We start from the raw sequence: 17,232 nt of genomic DNA, 5'->3' as shown, positions 1-17,232 counted from the left end.
CACAGAAACAGGCCATTGGCCTTGCCCAAAATTTATGCTCCCCATAAACCTCATCCCAGCTTTTCACATTTAAATCTATCAACTCTAATACTCTACACCCTCGCCCTCATATATGGGTAGTATTTACTTCAACTGTGGTTATTGGTTCCATATTTTTATCACTCCGCATGTAAGGTCATTTTTTTTGAAGTCCCTAACAGATATCTTGGTGATTATTTTATCATCAATGGCCTCCAATTATGCTTTATGCCCCAAGAAGAAACATTTTCTCTGCATCAGCTCTCACAAAACATTTCAGAAATTTGTGACCTTCATTAGATCACTGCTCAGCCTTTATTTTCATTCTCCAAAGAAAAAAAGACACAACATGCCAAACTTCCTTGATAAATACTTCACCCTCGTATACCTTCTGGTATCCCAGTGTTCAGTGCCTCTATCAGCTTTTTACAATATGGTGGCTAGGACTGTAAATAATAGTCTATATGCATACAAACCAAAACTCGGTACAGGTTTATGAGATGTTATGCCAACTTGTGACAAATATTGGTGATCTACCATTATCACATGTAATACAAAGGACAAGACATAGGTCACATAGTACTGAAAAATGCAATAAACATTCTTAAGGCACCTAGCATCTACCAAAACACTTGCATGTCTTGGCTTAACCTAAGCAATTTGGATGAAATGCAGCATGCTTCTGTTAGTGTGTCATAATGGAAGAGAACAAAGTATGTCAAGATGGGAGTCTGCGATATGATGCTGGCATCGTGAACATGTACTTTAAAACATATCACACATCTAGTGTGAGGCATAACATAACATGTCACTTTTTTCAAAGAAAGGAAATCCCAACAAGTTACACATCATTAGTCATAGGCACACCATCAATTCAACAATTAAATATGCAAAACAGCTAGAATTTTGATAATGCATTGGAGGTTTGCCAATTCCCCTCAATCAAGTGAAACTATTTGCATCTGGAGAGGAATGTGTTATTCTCACTGGTTCTTGGCTGGCAACTTGGTTGTCTTACTGCTGGATACCATCAGTTTTCTTTACTGTGTGTGCAAAAGTGGTATCTTATTCTTTGGTCTGAGTCATTTATGTTCCTTCACAATGTAACAACATGATTGATAATTACTTCATATAACTGGGGCTGACTGCATATCTTAGAGACTTTTGCTGGCATCCAGGTATTACAATGTATTTCTGACAGTGCTCTCTCTGATACATATTTGTGGTAGTTCTTGATCTGCTTACTGATGGTATCTCTGTTTCATTCTCCTCTTAGAACAGTAAAGCCCTATGGCTCTTCCATTCTCACCACCATGGGTGTGGATTGAATCTCCCAAATAGTTATGATGTTAAGATCTTTCCATACTGGTAACAATGGCACTGTTGAGTCATTGGTATCTACCAGGTCAATGATGTCAGGAATCCAAGCTGAACTTGCACACTGGAGCTGCAAAGTGATTTCTGTGCAGTGGCACATCAAAGTTCCATCTTATAATTTGGTGAATCTTTTTCATGGGCTGTACTATGGAGTGCCACCAGTTAGGGTACACATCTGTTAATGTGTAGTGGTAATGTCAACACTAGCTCCTGCAGTTTTGGTGACATTTGATGCTGATAGGCATAAATTTTCTTCCCCTGTTAAACTGCTGAATTGATGTAGGAGATTGACAATATGTAAGGCTTAGTTATCTTCTAACATTTGCTTTTCGATTTGTTGGCTGTTTACTTCATTAATATATGCGTATATTTTGAGGAGGGTCCATGCTGCTGAAGTGGTTTGCTATGCCATTTCAGACAGCAGTTGAGAATCAACGACATTGCCTTCTCTGAAGGACATAAGTGAGCTAAATGACTTTTCCCAACAGTCAACAATGACTTCACAATTTAATAATTCGCAGCTGCAGAATTTAGTCTGCTCTATTGTTTACCCTTTCCAAAGAAAAATTAATAAAGTTGATGAGACAAGTCCTTCCCCTTTCTGTTAACAACTCAATGATTATTTACTATGCTTTTCCTTAACAGAGGCTGTGGAGAATTAAGAAGGTTAATAGATTTGTTGGAGATAAAGTTACTGTAATTCATAAGCCCAAGGCCTTCATCTGATTTTTCACTTCTGATCTTGTCCACTAGTCTGTGTCTGAGAAAAGGTGATAGGTTCCATACAGAGTATGAGAGAGTCAGACAGAGGGCAAGAGCATTAGGAGACAAAGTCTTTTGTGTGCATGATTGTAATAAAGTGTTCTTGACTTTGCGTTGGAGATGGCCAATGTGGCATTTATCCCACACCAATATGTATTCTAACACTGAAACAATATTGTTGTGATGGTATTGGGGGGTGGGGTGGGGGAGTGTGGGAGTGTATCACCTTCATATTTTGTATATCATATACAAGATGCAATGCAAGAAACTCAAACTGGTCTCTTCACCAGCACCATCCAAAACTATGACCTCTTAACACCTCAAAAGACAAGGGCAGCTCTCTTCCAAATAAAAAAAGCCACACCATCCTGACTTGGAACTTTATCACGGTTTGCTCACTTTCACTTGGTCAAAACTGCAGACTTCTTCCCTAACAGCATTATGGATGTGCATACACTCCCAGGACATGTGGTTCAAGCAAGAAGATCAAATCATCCCCTTCTCAAGGGAAATTAAGGATGGGCAATAAGTGCTGCCCTAGACAGCAACATGTATATTGTGAAAAAAGTTATAAAAAGGTTGGTAGGAAGTAACGAGTGATGTGCCACAAAATCTCTGTTCAGAGACCTTAACAAATCACTGTATTTGTAACTGAGATAACACAGAGACCAAATATTTAAGATTGTCAAAAGACAAAAATTGATGGCACAGTAAATAGCATTAAGCAGGAGCAAGTACTCATAAAACATAAAATTGATAGATTAAATAAGTGTACAAAACTGTGCCAGAATGATTTAAATGCAGAAAAAAGTGTGACTTTGTTTGTGTAGAACCAAAAAAAATCATTATTTATTATTCAAGTGATATTGAAGCTAAGAATGTTGAAGACCCAAAGAAATTTGTGGATCTTTATACAGAGTTCATTAAAATGCAGAAGTCAGGTACAAAGCATAATCGAAAAAAGCTCATGTAATGTTAGTGGTGATAACTAGAGGGCGATGTTGCTGCAGCCATAGAAATTCCTGATATTTTCTATAACATTTTTCAAAGAATAAGTAGCTTGTTTTGGATGCTATGAAATTGTCTCAGAGGACTTTATTAGCAACTTAAGTTAATACAATACAGCAAGGTTTGTTTGAAAAAAAACCTGATAAATTGTTACAGTTTAGATCTGCATTATACTGGAGACTACACTTTAGAGGATATACTGGTACAAAAACATTAATTGCTGGAAAGAACTCAGCAAGTCTGGCAGCATCTGTTGAGAGAAAGCAGAGATAACATTTCGGGTGCAGTTCTGAGGAAGTGTCACTGGACCTAAAATGTTAATTCTATTTTCTCTCCACAGATGCTGCCAAAGCTGCTGAGGTTTTCTAGTAATTTCGGTTGTTGATTTCCAGTATCTGCAGTTTTTTGTTTATTGTAATGGCACACATTGCTTCCAAAGTCAGTAGCAAATTCCACTGCAACAACTTTCCAATACAAGTAGTAGACAGCAGGTGTAAATAGATCAAAAAGAGTGTGGTGCTGAAAAAGCACAGCCAGCCAGTCAGGCAGCATCTGAGGAGCAGGAGAATTGACATTTTGGGCATAAGTCCTTTATCTCCAGTCCTCACTTTTTCCTAGTAGGTGTAAATCGGTCTTTTTTGGGGTGGCAAGACATAACAAGCAGTGTGCCACCTGAGCTCGGGCCTCTTTTGCTCAGACCTATTGCTGCTTTTCTTTTCATTTCTGTGTTTGTTCCACCCTCTCTTTTCTCTCTACTTACTGCTTATTGAAGAGCTCTGTCACAGTGACAGCAAATAGGCCCATCAGCATGAAGCCATGTTTGGGTTCCTAGTGGCTTCTGCTTGTCAAGGCAGTCCTAGCACTAACTGTCGGCTGCTGTAGCTGAGGTGTGTTTGGGTTCCAGCGAAGTCTGCGCATACTCATGGAGACGGAGGCAAGTTTGGGCCCAGCAAGAGACCCAGTGACATCAGCAGCAGTGAGGTGGGCCCAAAGCAGATTCATGGTGGCAGTGGAGTAGAGTTTGGGTTGGCGCAGTACCTGGCAGCATTAGTGGCATCTACATTGGCAAGATCCATCAAGGTCTCAATGGCGAGCATGTTGGTGGACGCAAGATGGCACTAAAGAGTGGCGACTTTCATGCCAGCAGTGGTGGCCAAGTGGACTAGTGTCTGGCCTCCAGGCCCATTTTCACAAGGAGGACTATAAAGTTGAACACTTTCTTCATTTTGTCCATCTCTATATTCAGTGTTTTGGGTTATTTTTCTGTGCTTTAAGATGGTTCTTGAGACTGGCGACACTTTAACATTCTTTATTGTACATTCTAACAAAATACGTGAAAATAAATCAAACCAATACTGGGATGTCAACTGTTTGCAATTTATATGGAGGCAACAAGGATTAGTGCTGGGTCCACTACTTTTCGTCATTTATATAAATGATTTGTATGTGTGCATGAGAGGTATAGTTAGTAAGTTTTGCAGATGACACCAAAATAGGAGGTGTAGTGGACAGCAAAGGTTACCTCAAATTACAATGGGATCTTGATCAGATGGGCCAATGGGTTGAGAAGTGGCAGATGGAGTTTAATTTAGATAAATGCAAGGTGCTGCATTTTGGGAAAGCAAATCTTAGCAGGACTTACACACTTAGCGGTAAAGCGCTGGGGAGTGTTGCTGAACAAAGAAACCTTGGAGTGCAGGTTCATAGTTCCTTGACAGTAGAGTTGCAGGTAGATAGGATAGAGAAGAGGTGCTGTCAGGTGGGACTAGATTGGGTTGGGATATTGGATTGGTACAGAGGAGTTTGACTGAAGGATCTGTTTCTGTGCTATACATCTCTATGACTCTATAAGTTACTTGGATGAAGGGACAGCTGCTATGTTCGCTGATGACACGATATAAGTAGGAAGGTAACTGGTGAAAGAAGTCACAAGGTAGCTACAAAAATATAGGTCGAGCAAGTAAAGAGGTGGCAAATTGAATATACTACAGGAAAATAACAAACTGCTTATTTTGGCAGGAAATATAAAAAAGTAGCATAATTTCCAAGTAGAGTGATTTCAGAGCTCTGAGATGCAGAGGAATCTAATATCTTCAGGCATAAAATCTCAAAGGGAGGGTATTCAAGCACATAAAATAATTAAGAAAGCGAATAGAATGTTATCATATATTGCAAAGAGAATTGAATACCAAGGAAGGGAGGCTTTGCTTCAGTTCAACAGAACATTAGTTACTTTGTACATTTTTGGATACCTTATTTAAGGAAGGACAGCAGTTGGAGGAGTTCAGAGAAGGTTTATGAGACTAATGCCTAACATGCATGGTTCATCTTAGGAGGAAAGGTTGCTCAGGGTTAGACTTTCATCCATTGGGAGTTTAGAAGAGGAAGAGATACGTTAGTTGAAATGAACATTGAGGCATCTTGAAAGATTAGATGTGGAAAAGAGGCTTCGTCTTCTGAACAGATCTAGAACTAGAGTGGCACGGTGGCTAGCACTGCTGCCTCAAAGCGCCAGAGACCTGGGTTCAATTCCTGCCTCAGGCAACTGTCCGTGTAGAGTTTGCACATTCTCCCCAAGTCTGCGTGGGTTTCCTCCAGGTACTCTGGTTTCCTCCCACAGCCCAAAAATGTGCAGGTTAGGTGAATTGGCCATGCTAAAGTGCCCATAGTTTTAGGTGTAGGGGACTGGGTCTGGGTGGGTTGGTCTTTGGAGGGTCGGTGTGGACTTGTTGGGCTAAAGGGCCTGTTTCCACACTGTAGGTAATCTAACAGTAGTAGATTCGCCAAGTTTAAGTGTATTTAAGTAGTCATTGGATAGGCATAAGAACGTACATGGAATAGTGTAGGTGGGATGGGCTTCAGATTAGTATGACAGGGTGGCACAACATCGAGGGCCGAAGGGCTTGTACTGCACTGTAATGTTCTATGTATGAATCACTATTTAAAAATATCAGAGGCTGTCCATTTAGAACACATTGGGTGATTTTTTTTCTTGGAGAGTTACAAGGTTTTGGAACTCTGTTCCCGAAAAAGGATGGTGAAGCAAAGTATTTGAATATTTTTAAAACGTATAGGTGGATAGATGGTTGTTAAGCAAAGGTTTGAAAAAAGTTACCATCTGGGCAGGTAGGACTGTGGATTTGAGGTTAGTCAGATCAGCCATGATTTTATTGAATGACAGAACAGGTCCAATGGGGTGAATGGCCTATTCCTGTTCCTGACTGACAAGTCTGTAGGTAAGGCTCCTTTGACAGTATCTTCCAAACCCATAAAATCTTACTATCCAGGCCAAGGGCCACATGGGAGTATCTGCAAGCTCCCCTCTAAATCATAAATCACGCGTGGTTCCGGATTAACGTTCTTTCATTATTGCTGAGGAAACATCCTGGAATTTTCCTCCAAACAGGACTGTAGGGTGCATCCACATTCCAACAGTAGTTCAACAAGCCAATCCACCACCACCTTCTGAACTGTAATTACAGTTCCAGAGAACAAAAGGAGTTCCAGAGAAAGAACATTCAAAATTGCTCTATTAAAAATTTTAAATTGGACATTGATAGATTTTTGTTAGCTAAGCATTAGAAATCAATAATGTGGATGGCATTAGGTTACTGGTCAACTCTAATCACAATGAACCTTTGAACAAGCCAAGAGTTGCTGAATGGCTTTCTTCTGTTTGCATATACTGAAGTATGGAATGTTGGGATGCTTACCTGAGTGATATCATAGGCCATATTAGAATGGTAACAATCCATCATTAATTCTGGCTCTCGGGTTTCAAATTCAAGCAATTTTGTCTTCTCTTCCTCCAAAGAATTTTTCATCCAGTTTGAAATTATCACCTGTAAATTCAGAGGGCCAAAATTCTCTCACTTATAAACCTTGACATTTGATGTGACTTTATGATTGAACTACACAGATTCAATAATTTCAGGTGATTGTTAAATTTACAGTTCATAGAATATTAATGTTAAAATGTTGACTCTTTTTTCATCTTGTAATAGCTGCGCACATACTATCACTTCCTTTGTATAAGCAAATCTAGTTGATCACTAGAACATCTGTCTCAGAACAGTTCAGCTTCAATGATAGCAACCTATTATAAATTAACAAACTTTCAAAAAATTGAGAGAGTTTAGGCCTTGAAAAATACCAATTAAAATCTTAACCGACAGATCAAGAGTTGATTTGATTTATTGTAGTCACATGTACCTATGTATAGTGAAAAGATTTGTTGTGTGAGCAGTACAGGCAGATAATAACAAACAAGGACATATAGATCATATGGTGCTTAGATAGAGCAAGGCATATGATTACAATAAGCTGGTATTTATAGGTTTCAAACAGTTTCACATCTTTAGTTGTCCACACAAGTTCTACAAACCTCCTACTTGTCAACACTGAGACTTGTCCAAGTGCCATCAGAGAAGGATAGATATCACCTTACACTTTGGTCAGTGTGCCATGTCATTGGTATATCCAGCATTTAAAATGATTATGCTATGCAAACCCTCTGGCATTTCTCCCCCTCAAGGTTCATGCCTATCATCTATACTACTGTATAGCCGACATAAAGAAGTCATAACCTATGCACAATCATCAGAGGAGGAGTTATTCAGCCCTAAAACAGGGACAGGGATTCTTCTTCCTGCTTGTTGCTGGAACACATCTACAAGTGATAGAACAGTGGGCAGCACAATAATCATAGCATTCTCAATGCAGAGTGTGACCATATATTGTGATGAAATTTGTTTATGCTACAAAAATTGAAGCACACAAGAATATGGAGGTTGAGAACTAATTTGTTCTTTATCTCTTATTTTTACCATCTTCTATTGATTTTCCTGTGCATTTACTGAAACACTGGGGGATTTCTTTTTTATTCAGGGTGGGAAAATTGCTGAAATCTAGTGTTGCCATCACTAATAGCTCTTTTGTGCAGTTAGTAACGGATCATTTTCTCTAAGAATAATGTGGATGTCTGAGAATCCCTATTTGACAATGTATGGTTTTTTTTTTAAAATGTGTAAATCTTTATTTATATTCCACCACCAGGAAGAAAGGAAACACTTGAGTGACCGGGGCAAGCCTGCATGATCAATGAAAGGGAGGGCAGGGATTAAAAATAGAGTTGGAACGTATGGAATTTAACTCCCGGACCTGCAATTGTTTATTAATGTAGATAATAGCTTAGGTGATGTTCTATCACCAGTCATGTGAAATTTGTACTGCTTCCTTTCATGTTAAGTCAAAGAGTGACGGAACCATTGCAAACGTCATGTGATGATTATCATCGTGCATCATGCACATTCCTGGTAAGTGTAGATGGAGCTCAATATTGAAGGGAGTACATCTACAAATGTGAATGTGCTTATTAAGCTGTAATCTTTTCAAAGCGATCTGTCCTCCATGTCTTCAGGTTGTTCAATTTCAGATGAGTATGGATGGAGATAGAACAGACTACCATGATCTGTGCTAAGCCTGAAGTATTCCAAATATTGCTTGCTTTCCTCACTGATGAATCACTCCATTGTCATGAAGTTTAATTGTTTGGGCCATTAAAGCCTCTGCAAAGAAACCAAGAATTTGAAGGCACTTGGAACGGTGGTGCCAACCACAGATTAGATTAGATTACTTACAGGCCCAACAAATCCACACCAACCCACTGAAGCGCAACCCACCCAGACCCATTCCCCTACATTTACCCCTACACCTAACACTACGGGCAATTTAGCATGGCCAATTCACCTAACCTGCACATTTTTGGACTGTGGGAGGAAACCGGAGCACCCAGAGGAAACCCACGCAGACACGGGGACAATGTGCAAACTCCACACAGTCAGTCAGTCACCTGAGGCGGGAATTGAACCTGGGTCTCTGGTGCGGTGAGGCAGCAGTGCTAACCACTGTGCCACTGTGCCGCCCACTAACGTTTTAGAAAAAGTATTTCACTGGACATAGAAAGTGAAGGAGATTAATGGTGTCATAGTATTGTCGTCAGACTATTAATACATTGCTAGGATCTCTGCTACGTGGACTAGGACATTGGTGGAATTTGAATTTTTAAAAAAATGTTTGGAATTATAGGTTTAACAGTGACCATGAAACCATTCTTGACTTTAAAAAAAATACAATCTAATGCCATTTAAGAAAGGAAATCTGCTGTCTTTTCTTGGTCACACCTACAAAGATGCCAGACCTATGGCAAAGTGTTTGACTTGTGACTGCTCTCTGAAATGGTCAAGGAAAATACTCATGAAGCCATCAACAAGAAGAAAAAAAGAAAAAAAATGGGACTGACCACCTGGCATCAACCTAGGCACCATAAGCAACAACAGCTAACAGCCTTGTCCACCCTGCAAAGCCCTCCTTGCTAAGTTCTGGGAGCTATTAGTAACATTAGGGGAGTTGTTAAACAACAGCCAACATGGCCATAATCACAATCAGACCTTACAATGCCCCAGGTAACACCATCATCCCTGGTTATGCCTGGTCCCAATAGCAGGACCAATCCCCTTATCATAGATGCATCTATCCATGACAGTATCAGTAGGTGTGACCACCACACAGTCCTTAGAGATCATGTCCCCCCACTGGGGATAATTTCCATCATGCCATGTGGCACCATCTCTGTGCTAAATAGAAAACAAAAGTTTCAAACCCACTGCCTGAATATTGCATTACTCTGAGGCCGAGGGATCAAGTCTGGGTCAAAGGGCACGCCACGATCAGCACCAGGTGTACCTAAAATGAGGCATCAACCTGGTGAAGCTGCAAATACAGGACTACTTGTGTGCCAAAACAGCATAAGCAGCAAATGACAGATAGGACTATGCAATTCCACAAACAAAGATTAGCATCTAAGCTCTCCAGAGTTGCCAAATCCAGTCCTAAATAGTGGTAAAAGGATTAAACATCTCACTGAAGGAGTAGGCTCCACAAATATCTCCATTCTCAAATGGAGAGAGAGCCCAAACAAGTGGAAACGACAGGGCTGAAACATCTGCATCAACAACTGCCACCACAACCTTCAGCCAGAAGAGCAGAGTTAATGCGCCATCTCAGGCTCCTCCAAAGGTCCTGAGCAGTACAGATGTGAGCCTTCAGCCAATTACTTCACCTCATGTGATAAAGAAATTGCTGAAAGCAATGAATGCTGCAAAGGCTATGGGCTCTGAAACATACTGCTAACAGTACTGAAGATTTATGCTCCAGAAATATAAACACTGGCATATTCCAATAACGTTTAAAATTGACGAGTGTTATTCTGCATATAAAATTCAGGACAAATCCAACCCAGTCAATTACTATCATGTTTGTCCACTCCTGATCATCAGTAAAGGACGGCACAGTGGCTCAGTGGTTAGCACTGCTGCCTCACAGCAGCAGGGTTCTGGATTCTATTCCCACCTGTGTGTGTGTGGAGTTTGCACATTCTCCTTGTGTCTATGTGGGTTTCCTCCGGGTGCTCCGGTTTCCTCCCACAATCCAAAGATGTGCAGGTTAGGTCAATTGGCCATGCTAAATTCACCCCAGTGATAGGTGCGTTAGTCAGGGGTAAATATAAGGTAGGAGAATGGGTCTGGGTGGGTTTCTCTTCGGAGGAGTAGTGTGGACTTGTTGGGCTGAAGGGCCTGTTTCCACACTGTAGAGAATCTAATCTAATCTAAAAGGGATGGAAGAAGTCATTAATAGTGCTGTCAAGCAGCACTTACTAAACACTGATGCTCATTGGCACTAGAAAAATCAAAAATAAGCTTCTGACTTCATTACAAACTTGTTTTAGGATGGACAAAGAGCTGAACCCTTGAAGGGAGGCAATACTAATTATTCCTTTTCACTAATGGGACATTAAGATACCCTGGCAAAACTAGAGGCAGGAGAATCAGGGGAAAAACTCTCCACTAGTTGGGAGTCACATCTGGCATAAAGGAGAATGGCAGTGGCTGTTGGAGGTCAGTCATCTCAGTTCCAGGACATCTTTGAAGGAGTGCCTTAGGGTAGTGTCATGGTCCCAACAATACTTCAATTAACTTTTCTCTATCATCAGGTCACAAGGGTGGCACGGTGGCACAGTGGTTAGCACTGTTGCCTCACAGCGCCAGAGACCCGGGTTCAATTCCCGCCTCAGGCGACTGACTGTGTGGAGTTTGCACGTTCTCCCCGTGTCTGCGTGGGTTTCCTCCGGGTGCTCCGGTTTCCTCCCACAGTCCAAAAATGTGCAGGGGTCAGGTGAATTGGCCATGCTAAATTGCCCGTGGTGTTAGGTAAGGGGTAAATGTATGGGTGGGTTGCGCTTCGGCGGGGCGGTGTGGACTTGTTGGGCCGAAGGGCCTGTTTCCACACTAAGTAATCTAATCTAATCTAAGTAATATAATCTAATCTAATCTAAATGGTAATATTCATTGCCAATTCCACAATGGTGAGTATCTTTTGTGACTCTGACACTGAAGCAGATCATTTTCAAATGCAGCAAGACATGGGCAATATTCAGATTTGGGCTAACAAGTAACATTTACACAACATCCATTTCCAAGAGCAGACATTTAATGACATTACTATCACTGAATTCCCCCACCAGTAACATTCAGGGGTTTATCATTGACCAGAAACTGAGCTGGACTAGCCATATAAATAATGTGGCTAGAAGAGCAAATCAGATGTTAGGAATCCTGAAGTGAGCAACTTATTTCCTGATTCCCAAAGTCTGTCCTACAAAGGCACAAGTCAGGGGTGTGATGGCATACCCTCCAACTGGCTGGATGAATGCAGCTCCAACAACACTCAATTAACTTGACACCATCCAGACCAAAGTGGCTGACTTGATATGAAATTTCCAAGATTCATTGCTGAAATTGGCCACAGCTCCTTAGGCCCCCGTTTCTGAACCTTTAACCTACTTAGAAGGACAAGGGCAGCAGACAAATCATATCATTATCACCTGCAAGTCCACAAGTAACTCACTCCTTTCACTTGGAAATAAAATCATCATTCCTATAACGTTGCTTGGTCAAAATCCTGGAACTCACCCTCAGCAATTAAAACCAAAAATCAGATTCTACCATGTCCCGTGGTAGGATTTCAATCCACAGCTCCAGGGCTTTATCTGGGTATCTGGATTACTAGCACAACAACAATATCATAACTCACCTCCTGACTCCCTGAAGCCTGTCCATCATCTACAAGGCACAAACCAGCAGTGTGGTGAAAAATTCTCCACTTGCGTGGTAGGACTGAAGTGCCAACAACATGCAAGACGACTGACATGGATGTGATGAATTGTCACATGGAGCTTGTTGCAGCCATTCAATCTAAACAGTCTGGCATTTTTGTCCTTAAAATTTTTCCACAAATGTCAATGGGTTTTGATCAGTGTATACAGTTGTCTCTGATGCATTGCCAGCAATATAAACACAGAAATATTGTAATGCCAACTCCACGCTTAAAGTCTTTCTCCACCGTTGAATATTTCTGTTGATCAACATTCACCTTCCTGGAAAGATACCAGATGGGTCTGGCTACTAAGGATAGCTGGTCGTGTCGTTTTGTGGCTAGTTGGTGTTCATGGATGCGGATCATTAGCTGTCTTCCTGTTTGTCCAATGTAGTGTTTTGTGCAGAACACCATGAACACCAACTAGCCACGAAACGACACGACCAGCTATCCTTAGTAGCCACACACGCAGATGACAAGCAACATGAGTTCGACTGGGACAACACTATTATCATAGGACAAGCCAAACAGAGAACATCCAAGGAATTCCTAGAGGCATGGCACTCATTCACAGATTCAATCAATAAGCACATCAACCTGGACCCAATATACCGACCACTACAATGGAGAGCTGGAACTGACAACCGGAAGCGGCAGAGACAAACCACTATAAATGCTGGAGGAAACATCACAGAAGTGCTTCACAGGAGGCTCCCAAACACTGAAGATGTCACCTAGACAGGGGACGAAACGTCTGCAACACAAATTCCCAGTTCGGCTAACAGAACTACAACCTTTTTTCATCTCTGTACCAAACCAAACTGATTGGAGTCCGGCCCAGTTTATTGCCCCTCTGAAAAAAAAGGACAGTCTTAGAGCCAAGGAAGAGCTTACAGAAAAAAAAGAGACTAGCTTTGTGACAAAAGAGTTGCCGATCAGTGACTATTCGCGTGCTTCAGAGATCAGTGTTGGGACTGCAATTATGCACAATTTACATAGATAATTTAGAGTTTGGGACCACGTATACGGTGTCAAAGTTTGTGGATGACACGAAGATTCCCATGCCCCTGCAGGTTTAAACTAACTCTGCAGGGGCATGGGAACCCAGATTGTAGCTTCAGGGTGCAGGGCCTGGAGTGTAGGGAGGTTAGGAACATGGCATCAATTTCCAAGGAGGGTGTCTGTAAACAGGAAAGTGGCTTGAAGTGTGTATACTTCAATGCAAGAAGTATACGAAATAAGGTAGGTGAACTTGCAGCGTGGGTTGGTACCTGGGACTTCGATGTTGTGGCTATTACGGAGACATGGCTAGAACAGGGACAGGATTGGCTGTTGCAGGTTCCAGGATTTAAATGTTTTAGTAGGGTCAGAGGTGGGGGTAAAAGAGGGGGAGGTGTGGCATTGCTTGTCAAAGATAGTATTACAGTGGTGGAAAGGACGATGGATGAGGACTTGCCATCTGAGGTAGTTTGGGCTGAGGTTCGGAATAGGAAAGGTGAGGTCACCCTGTTAGGAGTCTTTTACAGGCCTCCCAATAGTCCTAGAAACGTAGAAGAAAGGATAGGGAAGGTGATTCAGGAGATGAGTGACAGTAATAGGGTGGTGGTTATGGGGGACTTTAACTTTCCTGATATTGATTGGGAAAGCTATAGCTCAAGTTCGTTAGATGGGTCAGTGTTTGTTCAATGTGTGCAGGAGAGTTTCCTGACACAATATGTAGACAGGCCAACAAGAGGTGAGGCCATACTGGATTTGGTTCTGGGTAACGAACCAGGCCAGGTGTTAGAATTAGAGGTAGGTGAGCACTTTGGGGATAGTGACCATAATTCGGTGATTTTTACTCTCGTGATGGAGAGGGATAAGTGTGTACTACAGGGCAAGAGTTATAGCTGGGGTCAGGGAAATTATGATGCGGTGAGGCATGACTTAGGATGTGTGGCTTGGAAAAGTAGACTCCAAGGCAAGAGTGTAAATGATATGTGGAGCTTGTTCAAGGAGCAACTATTGAGTGTCCTTGATAATTATGTACCTGTCAGGCAGGGAGGAAAGGGTCGTGCGAGGGAGCCGTGGTTTAATAAGGAATTGGAATCCCTTGTTAAATGGAAGAGGGCGGCCTATCTCAAGATGAGACGTGAAGGTTCAATTGGGGCGATTGAGAGTTATAGGGTAGCCAGGAAGGACCTGAAGAGAGAGCTAAGAGCAGCAAGGAGGGGACATGAAAGGTCCTTAGTCGGTAGGATTAGGGAAAACCCTAAGGCTTTCTATAGGTATGTTAGGAATAAAAGAATGACTAGGGTAGGAATAGGTCCAGTCAAGGATAGTAGTGGGAAGTTGCGTGTGGAGGCGGAAGAGATTGGGGAGACACTGAATGAATACTTTTCTTCAGTATTTACTCAGGAACAGGGCATTGTCGTCGATGTGAATACTGAGTCACAAATAAGTAGAATGGATGGCTTTGAGGTATGTAGAGAAGAGGTGTTGGAAATCCTGGAAAAGGTGAAAATAGATAAGTCCCCTGGGCCTGATGGCATTTATCCTAGGATTCTCTGGGAAGCAAGGGAGGAGATTGCAGAGCCATTGGCCTTGATTTTTATGTCCTCTTTGTCTACTGGAGTAGTGCCAGAAGACTGGAGGATAGCAAATGTGGTTCCCTTGTTCAAAAAGGGGAGTAGGGATAACCCTAGTAACTATAGGCCGGTGAGTCTCACTTCTGTTGTGGGCAAAGTCTTAGAGAGAATTGTAAGGGATAGGATTTATGCACATCTGGATAGGAATAATGTGATCAAGGATAGTCAGCATGGTTTTGTGAAGGGCAGGTCGTGCCTCACAAACCTTATTGAATTCTTTGAAAAGGTGACGAAGGAGGTTGATGAGGGGAAAGCGGTAGATGTGGTATATATGGATTTTAGTAAGGCGTTTGATAAGGTTCCCCATGGTAGGCTACTGCAGAAAATACGGAGATATGGCATTGAGGGTGAGTTGGAGGTTTGGATTAGGAATTGGCTGGATGGAAGAAGACAGAGGGTAGTAGTTGATGGCAAAGTTTCTTCATGGAGTGCCGTCACTAGCGGTGTTCCGCAAGGATCTGTTTTGGGACCATTGCTGTTTGTCATTTTTATAAATGACCTGGAAGAGGGGTTAGAAGGTTGGGTGAGCAAGTTTGCGGATGATACGAAAGTCGGAGGAGTTGTTGACAGTGAGGAAGGATGTGGCAGGTTACAGCAGGATATAGAGAAGCTGCAGAGCTGGGCAGAAAGGTGGCAAATGGAATTCAATGTAGCTAAATGTGAGGTGATTCACTTTGGGAAGAATAACAAAAAGATGGGGTACTGGGCTAATGGTCGGATACTTGGTAGTGTGGATGAGCAGAGGGATCTTGGTGTCCATGTACACAGATCTCTGAAAGTTGCCACCCAGGTAAATAGTGCGGTGAGGAAGGCATATGGCGTACTGGCTTTTATTGGTAGAGGAATTGAGTTCTGGAGTCCTGAGGTCATGATGCAGTTGTATAAAACTCTGGTGCGGCCGCATCTGGAATATTGTGTGCAGTTTTGGTCGCCATACTATAGGAAGGATGTGGAGGCACTGGAACGGGTGCAGAGGAGGTTTACCAGGATGTTGCCTGGTATGGAAGGAAGATCGTATGAGGATAGACTGAGACACTTGGGGCTGTTTTCATTAGAGAAAAGAAGGTTTAGGGGTGACTTGATTGAGGTGTACAAGATGATTAGGGGGTTAGATAGGGTTGACAGTGTGAACCTTTTCCCGCGTATGGAGTCGGGTATTACAAGGGGGCATAGCTTTAAATTAAGGGGGGGTAGATATAGGACTGAAGTTAGGGGTAGGTTCTTCACTCAGCGAGTCGTAAGTTCATGGAATGCCCTGCCAGCAGCAGTGGTGGACTCTCCCTCTTTATGGGCATTTAAGCAGGCATTGGATAGGTATATGGAGGATAGTGGGTTAGTATAGGTTAGGTGGGCTTGGATCGGCGCAACATCGAGGGCCAAAGGGCCTGTACTGCGCTGTATTCTTCTATGTTCTATAAGATGAGTGGCAGAGCAAAGTGTGCAGAGGACTGTGAAACTTTGCAGAGGGACATATTCCTGATGAAGGACTTTTGCCCGAAACGTCAATTTTCCTGCTCCTCAGATACTGCCTGAAATGCTGTGCTTTTCCAGCACCACTCTACTCCAGAAAAAGGGACATAGATTGTTTAAGTAAGTGGGCAAAGATCCAGCAGATGAAGTACTATGTTAATAAATGTGAAGTCATCCATTTTGGCAGGAATAATAGTAAAAAGGACTATTTGAATTGCAAAAAAATTGTAACATGCTGTTGTGCAGAGGGACCTGGGTATCCTTGTGCATGAATCACAGAAGGTTGGTCTGCAGGTGCAACAGATAATTAGGAAGGCAAATAGAATTTTGTCCTTCATTGCTAAAGAGATTCAGTGTCAAAGCAGGGAGGTTATGTTGCAACTGTATAGGGTGCTGGTGGAGGACTACATACAGTTTTTGTCTCCTTACTTGAGGAAGGTGTACTGGCACAAGATGTGCAGAGGAGGTTCACTAGGTTAATTCTGGAGTTGAGGAGGCTGGTTTGAGGAGACACTGAGTAGACTGGGATTATAATCATTGGAATCTGGAAGAATGGGGGTGGGGTGGGGGTGCAGAAACAAATAGAATTAAAGGAAATAGATAAGATAGAAGTAGAGAGGATGTTTCCACTGCCAGGCGTAACTAGGACAGGAGGGCACAGCCTCAAAATTAGGGGGAGCACACTTAGGACTGAATTGAGAAGGACCTTCTTCACCCAGAGGGTTGGGAATCTGTGGAATTCCATGTCCAGTGAAGT

General features: G+C 42.2%; 1 protein-coding gene across 3 annotated transcripts in view; it reads right to left on the bottom strand.

Moving 5' to 3' along the window:
• The window catches only part of LOC122553537 (exocyst complex component 3-like), a 65,126-nt gene that overhangs the window by 28,507 nt on the left and 19,387 nt on the right, over window positions 1-17,232 (bottom strand). For 2 of the 3 annotated variants that reach the window (XM_043697471.2, XM_043697472.2), the window contains one exon: window positions 6,879-7,007. The exons of the other annotated variant lie outside the window; for it this stretch is intronic. In XM_043697471.2, the coding sequence (XP_043553406.2) occupies window positions 6,879-7,007 (129 nt within the window). The remainder of the gene's footprint in view (window positions 1-6,878; window positions 7,008-17,232) is intronic. 3 annotated transcript variants of the gene reach the window in all.

The sequence above is a fragment of the Chiloscyllium plagiosum genome, unplaced genomic scaffold (assembly GCF_037043375.1).
Source record: "Chiloscyllium plagiosum isolate Xiang-an unplaced genomic scaffold, Cpla_swu_hap1 HiC_scaffold_8, whole genome shotgun sequence".
Taxonomy (NCBI): domain Eukaryota; kingdom Metazoa; phylum Chordata; class Chondrichthyes; order Orectolobiformes; family Hemiscylliidae; genus Chiloscyllium; species Chiloscyllium plagiosum.
This window is presented reverse-complemented; position numbering and strand designations above follow the sequence as displayed.